The sequence below is a fragment of the Thermobia domestica genome, chromosome 2 (genome assembly GCF_964235325.1).
Source record: "Thermobia domestica chromosome 2, izTheDome1.hap1.1, whole genome shotgun sequence".
Classification (NCBI taxonomy): domain Eukaryota; kingdom Metazoa; phylum Arthropoda; class Insecta; order Zygentoma; family Lepismatidae; genus Thermobia; species Thermobia domestica.
This window is the reverse complement of record NC_137455.1, coordinates 380,621,496-380,634,074: the sequence shown is the minus strand read 5'-3', so window position 1 is coordinate 380,634,074 and position 12,579 is coordinate 380,621,496. Positions and strand designations below refer to the sequence as shown.

The window sequence follows — 12,579 nt, the reverse complement described above, 5'->3', positions numbered from 1 at the left end:
CTATTACAGACTACTAGTATTACCACTGTCACCGCCACTACTGCTATTAGTATTCTACCAATACTACCTCTGCTACTACTACTACTAATACTACTGCTAGTACCACCACTACAACAACAACTAATACTACTACTACCGACTATTAGTATTACCACTGTCACCATCACTATTGCTACTAGTATTCTACCAATACTACCTCTGCTACTACTACTACTACTACTAATACTACTGCTAGTACCACCACTACAACAACAACTAATACTACTACTACCGACTATTAGCATTATCACTGTCACCATTACTATTGCTACTAGTACTCTATCAGTACTACCACTGCTACTACTACTACTACCACCTCTACTACTAATATTACAGACTACTAGCATTACCAGTGTCATCGCCACTACTGTTATTACTACTCTATCAGTACTACCACTGCTACTACTACTACTACCACCTCTACTACTAATATTACAGACTACTAGTATTACCAGTGTCACCGCCACTACTGCTACCAGTATTCTACCAGTACTACCTTTGCTACTACTACTACTACTACTACTACTGCTAGTACCACCACTACAACAACAACTAATACTACTACTATCGACTATTAGCATTATCACTGTCACCATTACTATTGCTACTAGTACTCTATTAGTACTATTAGTACCACCACTACAACAAAAAACTAATACTACTACTACTACCGACTATTAGCATTACCAGTGTTACCGCCACTACTGTTATTACTACTCTATCAGTACTACTTCTACTGCTACAATTACTACTAATACTACTGCTAGTACTACCACTACTACTACTACTACTACTACTACTATTGGTTGCATGTGAACTATCGAGTATCTGCTACTGCTTGTTGCTTTGCTGTTATTTCTTTTCTTCCGCTTGTAATCTAACCTTCTTTCTTCTACTACTATGTCTACCTTTGCATGTATGCCTCTCTCTCTCTCTCTCTCTCTCTCTCTCTCTCTCTCTCTCTCTCTTTCTCTCTGTACTTCTCTCTCTGAACTTCTCTCTCTCTCCCTATCTCCCTATCTGCACCTTTCTCTCCATCTCTGGACCTCTCTCTCCCCCTTCCTCTCTGGACCTCCCTCTGTACTTCTCTCTCTGAACTTCTCTCTCTCTCTCCCTCTCTCTCTCTCTCTCTCTCTCTCTCTCTCTATGTTTGCCTTTGCATGTATGCCCTTTTTCTAACCAAAATTTCTTTTCTTTGTGTTTCTTCTTAACTATTTTTACCTATTTGCTCTATGCTATTAGATTTCTATTTCACCTATTGTTCTATCTGCACCCATTTATTTATTTCTATTTCACTCCTTTATTGATCGGCTTCTAAATTGTCTCTTTCTTTCATTGGTTTATTTCTATTGAATATTTCTCTTTTTTCTCTTGCATGTTTGTCTCTTTCTATAGAATAATATGATGAAGTAGGTAAAAACTAAGTAAAGTCCCTTTAACAAACCATCTCTTACAGATTAGTATCTTCTCTTGCATGTCTGTCTCTTTCTATAGAATAATATGATGAAGTAGGTAAAACTAAGTCCCTTTAACAAACCATCTCTTACAGATTAGTATCTTCTCTTGCTTGGGTCTGACGACTTTCTATGTAACCTGTCCTAACCTAAGCTATTCCAAATACCCTAATTTTGATGGCCTTCCAATTAAATTTTACATAAATTACGTCCTGATCCGCTCTTTCTTTGGTGTCTTTCCAACTATGCTTTAGCTAACATATTCTTGCTTCTCTTTGATTAACCCACCCACCTTTACTTGTTAGGTAATATATATCTGTCCTTCATTGTCTCCATGGTATGAATCGCTAAATATTTTCTTTCTGTTTGTCGTCCTACATGATTTCCTCTTTTACTTTGCCGCCACTTCTATTCCTGCTATTATTGTACTTCCTAATGTGAACTAAATTTAATTTATTGTATTTGTGCTTTGCCTCAGTCGTCAACCGCCAATGACCTATAATACTTATTAAACGCCAATACGGTCATGATCTGAATAATTTGTTTTGAAATAATTTAAACTTTTAAGATCTTGTCCGCTTGAAATGTTTCCTAAACTAAATGACTTGAGCTCATGTCCTGCTTTTACTCGCTAACTAATTAGTTTGTTACTTCTTAATTAATGCTAGACCAATGTGGTGCTTTTAACTATTGCATACTCAAGTTTATGTTTCTATCCTGAACTAAGCTTAAGCTATTTGAAATTTTTTTTCTGCCCCCTTGTTTGCTATTATATGTCTGTTACCAATTCTATTATTATTAGATGCCTCTTAGAATTTCCAATTGTGCGCCCCCTTTGTAGATGTCTTTTAACACTGGTGTATGTGTTCTTTATTGTGCTGGCATTATATATTTCTTAACATGGTTGGTTGCTATTCTATTCTGTTTACTATATTCCTTACATGGTTTGTAACGTATTATGGCTACTGCTATTTCTTAAGATGTTTGCCCGCTACTGCAATCTATTAGTATCCGCTGTACGTGGACTCTTATCCTTTTTGTCTGTATATCCTATGCCTTTCATGTTTCTGTATGTGCTTGTAACTTATTTGATATTGGTCTGTATATCCTATGCCTTTTTATGTTTCTGTATGTGCTTGTAACTTATTTGATATTGGTCTGTATATCCTATGCCTTTTATGTTTCTGTATGTGCTATTGTTTCTTTTTATGCTCTTATAATCCGTTTCTTATGTTTGTCATCTGTCTTTATGTATGCTATTGTTTCTTTCTATGCTCTTATAATCCGTTTCTTATGTTTGTCATCTGTCTTTATGTATGCTATTGTTTCTTTCTATGCTCTTATAACCTGCTTCTTATGTTTTGTCATTTGTCTTTATGAATGCTTTTGTTTCTATGAATAATTCAAGTTTTTTATGTATGTATGACTGCTTCTGACTTCTCTCTTAATATTGTTTTGAACTCTAGCCATGTTTTCTAAACTTCTATGAATGTTTCCTTTAGGTCTCACACTCGTAGGGTGTGAATTTACAAAATTTCATTGCCATCTAGTGTGCTTACTCACATATACTTTATTCATCTTTTGACTCCCCAACTGTTTTCAACCTTATTATCCCACTACTCCTATTTGAAAGTATCACAGATATATATTATGAAATAAACAACTTCATTCTAACCTTTACTTATATAGAACCAAATATAACTACAGTCGCTTCCGAAATATATCTTTAGATAACTGCATGTCATAAATTAGCTAATATAATCTTAGTGCCTTTATATATATACGTATTAAACATTATCTATATTTCAACAATATACATATGACAACATATTGTATACTAGATATCAAATATATATAGTACAAAATATCATTCTAACACATGTTATGTTATATTTTAGGTTACCCTTTGCAAACTGTCATAAGTGACCACCAGAAGTCTTAGAGGAACAGGATATTTTTCTGTTACCAAAGGTATTTTTTTATTCCTTTGTACTTAAATAGAGCAACTATGTTGCTGCAAGAGTATTATTAAATATAATACGAAATAGTAAAATAAGAAATTTTTTGTAAGTTTCGCAGCGTAGCTGCTCTTAGGAGTATGCTCTGGCATACGAACCAATAAAAATAAGAAGCGATCAAATTAAAGTTAACATTGAGTTTGCACACCAAACGAACAAATAAAATAATCACAGCGTAGCTGTTCTAGCGAGTATGCTTTGGCATACGATCCAATAAATAATTAAAAACGAGTTTGTGTAACAGACGAGAGAATAAATAATCACAGCGTAGCTGGTCTTACGACTTTCTAATTTTAAAAACGAGTGTTATTTTAAATAACACGAACAAATAAAATAATCACACGAAGTGTTCGACTAATTTATTACGAGAGGTTAAATAAATAAGGAGTTTTCACAGAAAACAATCCGTCAAAGTTAAGAAAGGAACATTGAAAGACAAAGTAGAAATAGTCAAACATATAAGAAAGAACATTGAAAGACAAAGTAGAAATAAAAAGGTTAGCTTAAGTTAGGTTGAGTTAGTTTAATTAAACATTCTAATATTCACAGCAATGTTGTTCCGACTAATTTACAAGTTCTCAAATGAAATTTGCTCTTTACAATTTTAAAACGAGTTTGTGTAACAGACGAGAGAATAAATAATTAATTTTCGGAATATAATTCCTCTGAGTTACCTATAAAAACGAAAGAATAAAAATAAGAAACAATTCATAAAAACTATTAGGAAAATAAATTACAAGTGTTACTTAGTAATGTTTCATTGTTTCAGGACAATTAATTGGAGATAACCTTCAATGCAAGCAGCTACTAAGTAGAAGTTGCAACGGAATTTAGAATTCCAAAGTATCAAAGTTCACAGAAGTAAAGTAAGTATCATTGACAACTTACATAATAGTTTGTGCTTAAGAATTTTTTTTCACATGCATTATTTTTTTTGTAACGAAGTTTGTAGCATGTACATTACTTTTGAAAGAATTATTTTTGCATCAGTTATTTCTTTGAAAGCGTGCATTATTTTGTAACAGTTTGTAGCATGCAGATTACTTTTTGAAGAATTATTTTCCATCAGTTATTTCTTTGAGAACATGCATTTGTTTTGCGCAACATAAACTCTGTAACATGTTTCCGTTTACAACATACAGTTTTTTTGTCATGCAATTTGTTTCGTGCTTGTATTTTTTTGCATACATCTTTCTTTGAATTTATTTTTTTGTTCACAATATACATGTAAGTTTATTCAGCATGCAGTTTTTTGTTAACACTGCTTAAAATTTTTTTTTGTAGTATGCACCATAATTAAATGCATGCAGATTAATTTCTACAGTTTAGTAATACACATTTTCAAATTTTTATACTGAAATATAATTTCATAAAAAGTAATATTGTCTTTTTTATTATTACAGCATTCAAGTGTTTTATCATCAACTGTGAATTTACCACACTCATATTTTATTCGTCATCTAAGAACATTTAGATAAGGATTTCCTGTCTTCCAGCGGCGGTAAGTGTTCATACACATTTTTTTGTCAAACTGTAAACTTGTTAATAAACAGAAATAAAAATATTTGTTACTTACATAGATGAATTAATAAAACAACAAGATTTTATTCTAATAAAAAACAAGTATAAAGAATATATAAGATGATTAATTACACAAAAATAACAATTATGAAGAATTGAATTTTACAATTAACAGAATTTCATGAACGTGTGCAGAAAAATTTTTTCAAAACATTTTTTTTTATTTTTTCAAAGATACACTTTTAATTTCGCAAATTTGATTTTTTAACTTTCCATTTTACATTTTGTGTTTTTGAAATCGCATTTTAGTTTTGACAACTTGCATTTTCATTTTGACAAGTTACATTTTAGTTTTGACAAGTTGCATTTTAGTTTTGACAAGTTGCATTTTAGTTTTGACAACTTGCATTTTTAATTTTGAAAGTTACAATTTCATTTTGACAACTTGTATTTTCATTTTTGCAAGTTACATTTTCATTTTCGTAAGTTGTATTTTTTAATTTTGTATAATGTAAATACATTCTTTATACTATAACAATTTCAAAGTATCGGTACAAGTAAATTAGAAATATGAAAAGTTTTACTAATACATGACATTCTTAATTTTATCAGTTAGAATATAAATGGCTATTAAAGTAGAAGATACAAATATCATTAACAGTTACTTAATGAAAACTAACATTACAACTGAATAATATTTTTAGTAATAAATAAATCATGCGTTACAAAATACATTAAAACAGAATTTAAAAAATGTATTATAAAAAACTACATTATCACAAAAATATTTAATGTGTGTTTTACTTTGTTTACTTAAACCTTTTATGCTAGTTTTACAATTTAAATTGGTACGCTTCCTATGAACTGAAATTCTGATCAATCTATGATTCTAATTATTTTATTCGTTCACATGTATAACATGTTCGAACAATATGTGAGTGTACTAAAATAAACCCTGACCAACTTTGTTGGGATCCAATAAATATTTCGTTTGCTACACAATCCTTGGTTATTTGTTTTTCGTACTATTTATTTTTATTGGATTATCTGTTTTGCAAATTCAAAACACTTAGTGTGAACGTTTTAAAAAATAGTTGTTAAATGTTTCGAAACTTGTTAAAAGTTGTGAACTGCTACATAATTTGTTTAAAGTAACTGTGCTTTTTTCCTAACCTTTCTTCTTTTTCTTATTTGGTTTCAAGTTCGTTTATTCTCTGCTATTTTTTCTATACTATTGCTATTCTATTAATTTCTTTGTTGTTGGTTGACCTTTAACTTCGATTTGTAACAATTACCTATCCAAATGCTATCTTTTGCTATTCTTTGTTGAATAAAACTGCATTAACTATTTCTATGCTATCGTTTGTTTAATAATTGGCTTAATTAAATATACCTTTTCCTAACCTAACTTTACTACAATTCTTTATTTCGATTAATTATGTATATTTCTTAATCTCCGCTATATTGTTTGTCTGATAAAGTTCTGATGCTTTGAGTCATAAGCTGTTCTAAACCTTTTTCTAACCTTTTATTTTTTCTTATTCGATTTTTTGCTAAATTATTTCTTCTTTTGATATGTTTTCTTTACTATGTTATTTTTATTAATTTGTGTTTCTATTTACTACTACTTTGTTCTTTTTATTGCGAATGTTATTTTGAAATGATTGTGATTTTATTCTTTGGAATGTTCACATCGGATATGTTCATTTTTCAAATATGAAATAATACTATCAGTGAAAATTAAATATTCGGAAACATTCGGTTAAGTTCGGGAAACTTCGAGAATGTAGTAAGAAATCACCGCAATTTAATATAATTTAAATAATATATGATTTTAAAATAGTATTATTACTAATTACTTTATAAAATATTTTCCTTGATACATGATTTAATCCGCCTGGGTACGAGACTTTGAACTAAGTGTGTTTGGGTTAGAGATTACATTTCCGAAAGTATAAATACGGCGCAGCAACCCGCGGCGGTTCACTATAGGAGAAGAACTGCTGCAGTGAAGACGTTCCTGTTTGTAAGCTGTGTGCTGCAATTGCAAACAGTTAGATTAATATTACGGGATTTTGCCATTTAGTGTTATCGGAAACTAAGTGAATTTGACGATTCTGTAAACTCAAAAACTTACTGAGTCAAAGTTATCAGGATCTGCCGATAAACATTTAATCATATTTTGATAAACAGTGCTAATATAGGATTGCTATTTTAAAAGTATCGGGAATCTTCGGCAAACTTCGTGTTGAATTCTTGGAATTGGATAGAATTCTCGGAATTTACAATATTTTCGTGTATATCAGTTAGGTAAAATTGCACGGTCAGTTAGTAGTAAAAATCAATGAAAAAAGTGAAGACGTCCCTGATTGTAGTCATCGTGTTGTGATCAACAGTATTATTGCGGGACATTGCGAATTGTTGTTAGCGGAAAGTACTGACGGATTTGCCGATAAAGTTAAACATTGTGTTCGGTAAATTGAAAAATTAAGTTGCTGATTTGAAGCACGGAAACTTTTCATTATATCATTAGTGCAAAATTGTGTAAGAATATTTAGAAAGTTCTATCGAAAAACTAAAACTACGTATTTTATTTAAACAGTGCTTGAAGACTGAAAAAAAATGGAAGCGCGCAATGTTATTTCCACCATGCTGGCAGCCCAAGAAGCTCGCAGCTATGACAATGCCGAAGAAGTGTTTTTTACGTGGGAAGTGTTGACACAATGCCATGCTACGGGTGTGAGGGTAAACACTTTATCATATGTAAAGTTATTGCAAGCGGTATTTGTGCATTTTAGTTGTGTACCGGCTATTGTATTGAAGAGTTGCAAGTCCGCAAAGGATATTATTGATTTGTATCGTGTGGGCTTCTTTCGTCAAGACAATATGCTGGAAGCAGCGCGTGAAAAATTTAGAGAATTTGTGTCTGCAGGGAAGACCACGGGCTTAACTGCTGATGATTCCGACGAGTTATTGGGTGTTCTTCCGGGGGCTAGTACGAGTTCTGCACCAGAACATAGTACATGTTCTACATTGGAACCTATATTGTATGGTGCAGGCAAACGGGATTATTTTCGCATTGTTAATAGTAGAACTAAGCACTATCCTTACTTTGGTCTGCATGGAAAGGAAGTTACCATTGAGCGTATGCGCACTACTGGAATCGAAGACCCGCAAACATATATTCGCTCATTATTTGAATTTGTACAAGAGCATACGCTAAATGACGTCGATGATGATATGTACATTGGTATTACTATTGAAAGTTCTGCGTCGAAATTAAACAAACCGGTGTACATGACATGGCGTCCTAAAAAGGAATTGAACCCTGATATATTGTTCTGTACAGTTGAAAATGTTTTAAATAGTAATGAACATTTTCTTTTTGGGAAGAAGGTGAATTTTAAGATCCATATTGCTAATCCACGTAAGGGAAGGGGTCGAACCCGTGGATCAGCCAAATATGAGGATTATGCAACGCTTTTGGAAAAGTGTACCATCCCTATGGAAAGAAATGTCTATTGTCTTCCTAAGGCTATCATCCTCGGGAAGGGTAGGGCTGATCAGCGTCGTAACTATGTGTACAAACTAAAGAATCATCCTGAGCGATTGTTGAAGCAGGCTAAGGATTTGTGCGATGATGCTGATGTTACTATTGAGCATCAAAATGGGTGCACTATTACTGATGCGAAGAAGTTCCAAAACAAACTAACCCCCGAATATCAAATTGTCATTTATGAGAAGAACAAACTGACTCGGGAATATAATATAATATATCCGGGAATTCATGCAAACAAACAAATCTTAATATTGTATACAGAAGGACATTATGAGCTGATCACCAATATTACTACACTTTTGGACAAGTACAATTATTGTCACTATTGCCTACAAGGATATAATAATGTACAATATCACAAGTGTGCATATAAGTGTCCTCCGTGTGAAAAATATCATGAGCCTTGTGATGACGATATTAAACGTGAGTGTAATGATTGTTTACGACTGTTTCCTTCGCATGAGTGTTTTGCCAATCATAAAAACGTAATTGCGCGTGGTAAGACAATGTGTGAATTAAAGAAAGTTTGTCCCAATTGTGGTGATATGTTCGATATGCGAAACAGGAAGTCTGAACACAAATGTGGTGAACATTTCTGCAAAGCATGCTACATGCATGTGGATGGTGACCATATTTGTTTTGTTCAGGCTGCCAAAGTTGAGCATGTCGACACATTTTTGTACATCGTCTTTGACGTAGAGACGATGCTATTACCCAAGAATGAACGGGGAGAACGAGAACATTTCGTGAATTTCGTGAATTGTATTAATATTTGCCATAAATGCAAAGACACAAAGTTGGATGATCCATGCTTTGTGTGTGGAGATAAAAATGGATCCCGTAAGTTTGATTTCCAGGATATTGACGGATTTATTAGTCACGTGCTAATAAGTCGGCCAATGTTCAAAAAGATCATAGTACTTTCTCATAATGGAAGTAACTATGACATGCAGTTCTGTGCAAGAACCTTAATAGAAAAACATGATCTTGTACCTGATGTAATAATGACGGGCCAAAAAATTGTAGAAATGAGACTTGGAAATAAAATCTATTTTCGTGATACATATTTGTATATGGGAGTCAGATTGTCCCGGCTCCCTGAAGCGTTAGGTTTATCTGGCAATTTGCGAAAGGGATATTTCCCCTACTTATTTAACACATCCGAAAATCAAAATTATGTAGGCAAAATTCCGTCTTTAGAGTATTTTGATGCAGACAGTCTCAGCCCAAAAGAACGGGGACAATTAATCGCCTGGCACCAAGAACGTGCTTTAAGCGGCGAGGAGTATGATCTCCAATACGAGATGATGGAATACTGTAGGAATGACGTTAAGATTCTTGCAGAGGCTGTGATTAAGTTTTCGAACTTAATCGAGGAAAAAACGAATGGTATCCAGTGTTTTATTTCCTCCCCTACAATTGCAAGTTTGGCAATTTTAACTTATCGGTCCTTATATTTACCAAAGGAGGTCATTCCAATTATTCCGCCTTATGGGTTCGATCACCGTGATCGGCAAAGTCTAAAAGCTTTGTATTGGTTACGGTATTTGGAACGTACCAAAGGTAATAAAATTGAACATTCAGGGAATGGATTGGAAAGGCGTATTGGTAAATATAAAGTCGATGGTTATGATAGCAAAACAAATACAGTTTATGAATTTCATGGGTGTTTTTTCCACGGGTGTAAGCGTTGTTTTACAGCGTTGCGCCACGTCAGTCTCGATTCTGCCTCTAAGGATAGTACATCCCTACAAGATCGCTACGAAAAAACCATCATAAAAGCTAATTACCTCAAGAAACGAGGTGTTAATCTCGTTGAAATGTGGGAATGTGATTGGGATCACATGGTGAAAAATGACAAGAGTTTGCAAGAGTTTATTAAAACTCAGTGTAATGATCTTGTTAATCATCTTGTACCCAAGGACGGTTTTCATGGTGGTCGGACGGAGTGTTTCAATGCTTTGTACGAATGTACTTCCGATGAGTTCATTGCATATTATGATGTAACATCATTGTATCCTTGGGTAATGGCACGTAAACCGATGCCCGTAGGTAAACCAAAAATATACAAGGGGCCGGACTTCCCAGATGTGGGAAGTATCAATGGGCTAGTCAAATGCACCGTTTTGCCCCCAAATGATCTATATTTTCCGGTGCTCCCATATACGTGTAACGGGCGACTTATGTTTGGCTTATGTCGCACGTGTATGGAAGAAGGTATCAATGATTGCATGCATTGCGACGCCGATCGTGCCTTAACAGACACATATTGTACCCCAGAACTTCATAAAGCGTTAAAGGTTGGATATAAAATTCTGCAAATTATTGAAGTATGGGAATTCGAACTGTTCGGTTCTGAGGATCGTAATTCGCGTAGTTTGTTCCGCGACTACGTGAATTCTTTCCTCCAAATGAAGCAGGAATCTTCAGGATTTCCTGCTTGGTGCAAAACCAAAGGAGACAAACATAAATACATAGCAGATTATTATGCCCATGAAGGCATAGAGTTAATGGAGGATAATATTGGATTGAACCCTGGTCTGAGGTATATCTCCAAGATATTCCTCAACTCGCTTTATGGGAAATGGGGACAAAGAACGGACTTGTCGCAATCTGTAATTGTTAACACACCGGAAAAATTTTTGTATTATCTATGGGCACCGCAATACGAAGTACAGAACGTATTACCTGTCGGAGATAAACATCTTATTCTTACTTTTCATAATACGGAAAATAAGAATAAACCCTGGAAATTCTCAAACGTTGTTCTTGCGGCGTTCATTACGTCATGGGCGCGGTTAAAATTGTATGACTTAATGACAAGTGTAGGACGTGATAAGGTGTTGTATTGTGATACTGATAGCATCATGTTCGTACAACGCCGTGATGAGAAATCTCCGCTTACATTAGGGCCCTATCTGGGTGAACTTACCGATGAAGTAAAAGACGGGTGGGAAATAGACAAATTTATAGGTCTGGGGCCAAAAAATTATGCGTATAGGTTGAAAGAAATTGGGACGGGAAAATTTGATTATGTGTATAAAATTCGGGGTATCACTTTGGATTATAGAACACGCGAAGAAATTAATTTTGAGCATTTCTATAACCTGGTTCGTGGAAAAATTGAAAGAAAAACAATAAACATCCCAGGTAGGATTACCCGTAAGCAGGGATTTGTCATCGTTTCGCGTCCTGAAGCAAAGACTCATCAAATGGTAGCCAACAAAAGACGTCGATTAAATCCTGACAGCATGACTGACTACAGGACATTACCCTTTGGGTACCGCGCATAATGGTTGGCAAATGTGTGAATGTGTGAGTGCATGAATGCGATGTAGATATTTGTATATCTTGTTAATATCTAATAAAATAAACATATAAAACTGTAAATAAAATAAATGAATGAATGAGGAAAATGTAAATAATGGTATGAATAAAAGGAAACACGTAACAATTATACACTGTATCATGTTATTCCCGGGTATGTTATGTTATCAAATTCTTTAAATCTTTTACGACCCCTCACACCCTAAGATCTACGGCTTCAAGTGTAAATAATATTTTTTCAAATAATTTATATTGTAAATAGTATTTATATATTAGGTATATCGTATTTTAAGTCATTGTATATTATTGTAAATAGTTTTCATATATTATATTGTAAATAGTTTTTCATAATATGTATATTGTATATAGATTATTTCAAAGCTTAAATTATTTTGTTAATTCAAATCAAGTATAAACAAACCTATGTAAACAAATATAGATCAATATATAAATCTTGTATATATACCGCTTTCCCTATTTTCAAAATACTTTTTTTATTTTTTTTCTTATTATATGTTTATAATTTTTTTATTTTTTTTATCATATATACAATTTTTTTATTTTTTTATCATATATACAATTTTTTTTTATTTTTTTATCATATATACAATTTTTTTTTCTTAAATTTTCAATAAATTTTTTTTTAAACTTACATCCCTGC

The 12,579-nt window shown here is 33.1% G+C and overlaps 1 protein-coding gene across 1 annotated transcript; it reads left to right on the top strand.

Moving 5' to 3' along the window:
• The first annotated feature begins 4,279 nt into the window (after positions 1-4,279).
• Positions 4,280-11,884, top strand: LOC145679636 (uncharacterized). Its single transcript, XM_081750211.1, has 4 exons — positions 4,280-4,377; positions 4,915-5,012; positions 7,635-9,589; positions 10,058-11,884. The coding sequence occupies exons 3-4, from the start codon at positions 7,655-7,657 to the stop codon at positions 11,882-11,884; spliced, it is 3,762 nt and encodes a 1,253-aa protein (XP_081606337.1). The 5' UTR covers positions 4,280-4,377; positions 4,915-5,012; positions 7,635-7,654.
• The last annotated feature ends 695 nt before the right edge of the window (positions 11,885-12,579 follow it).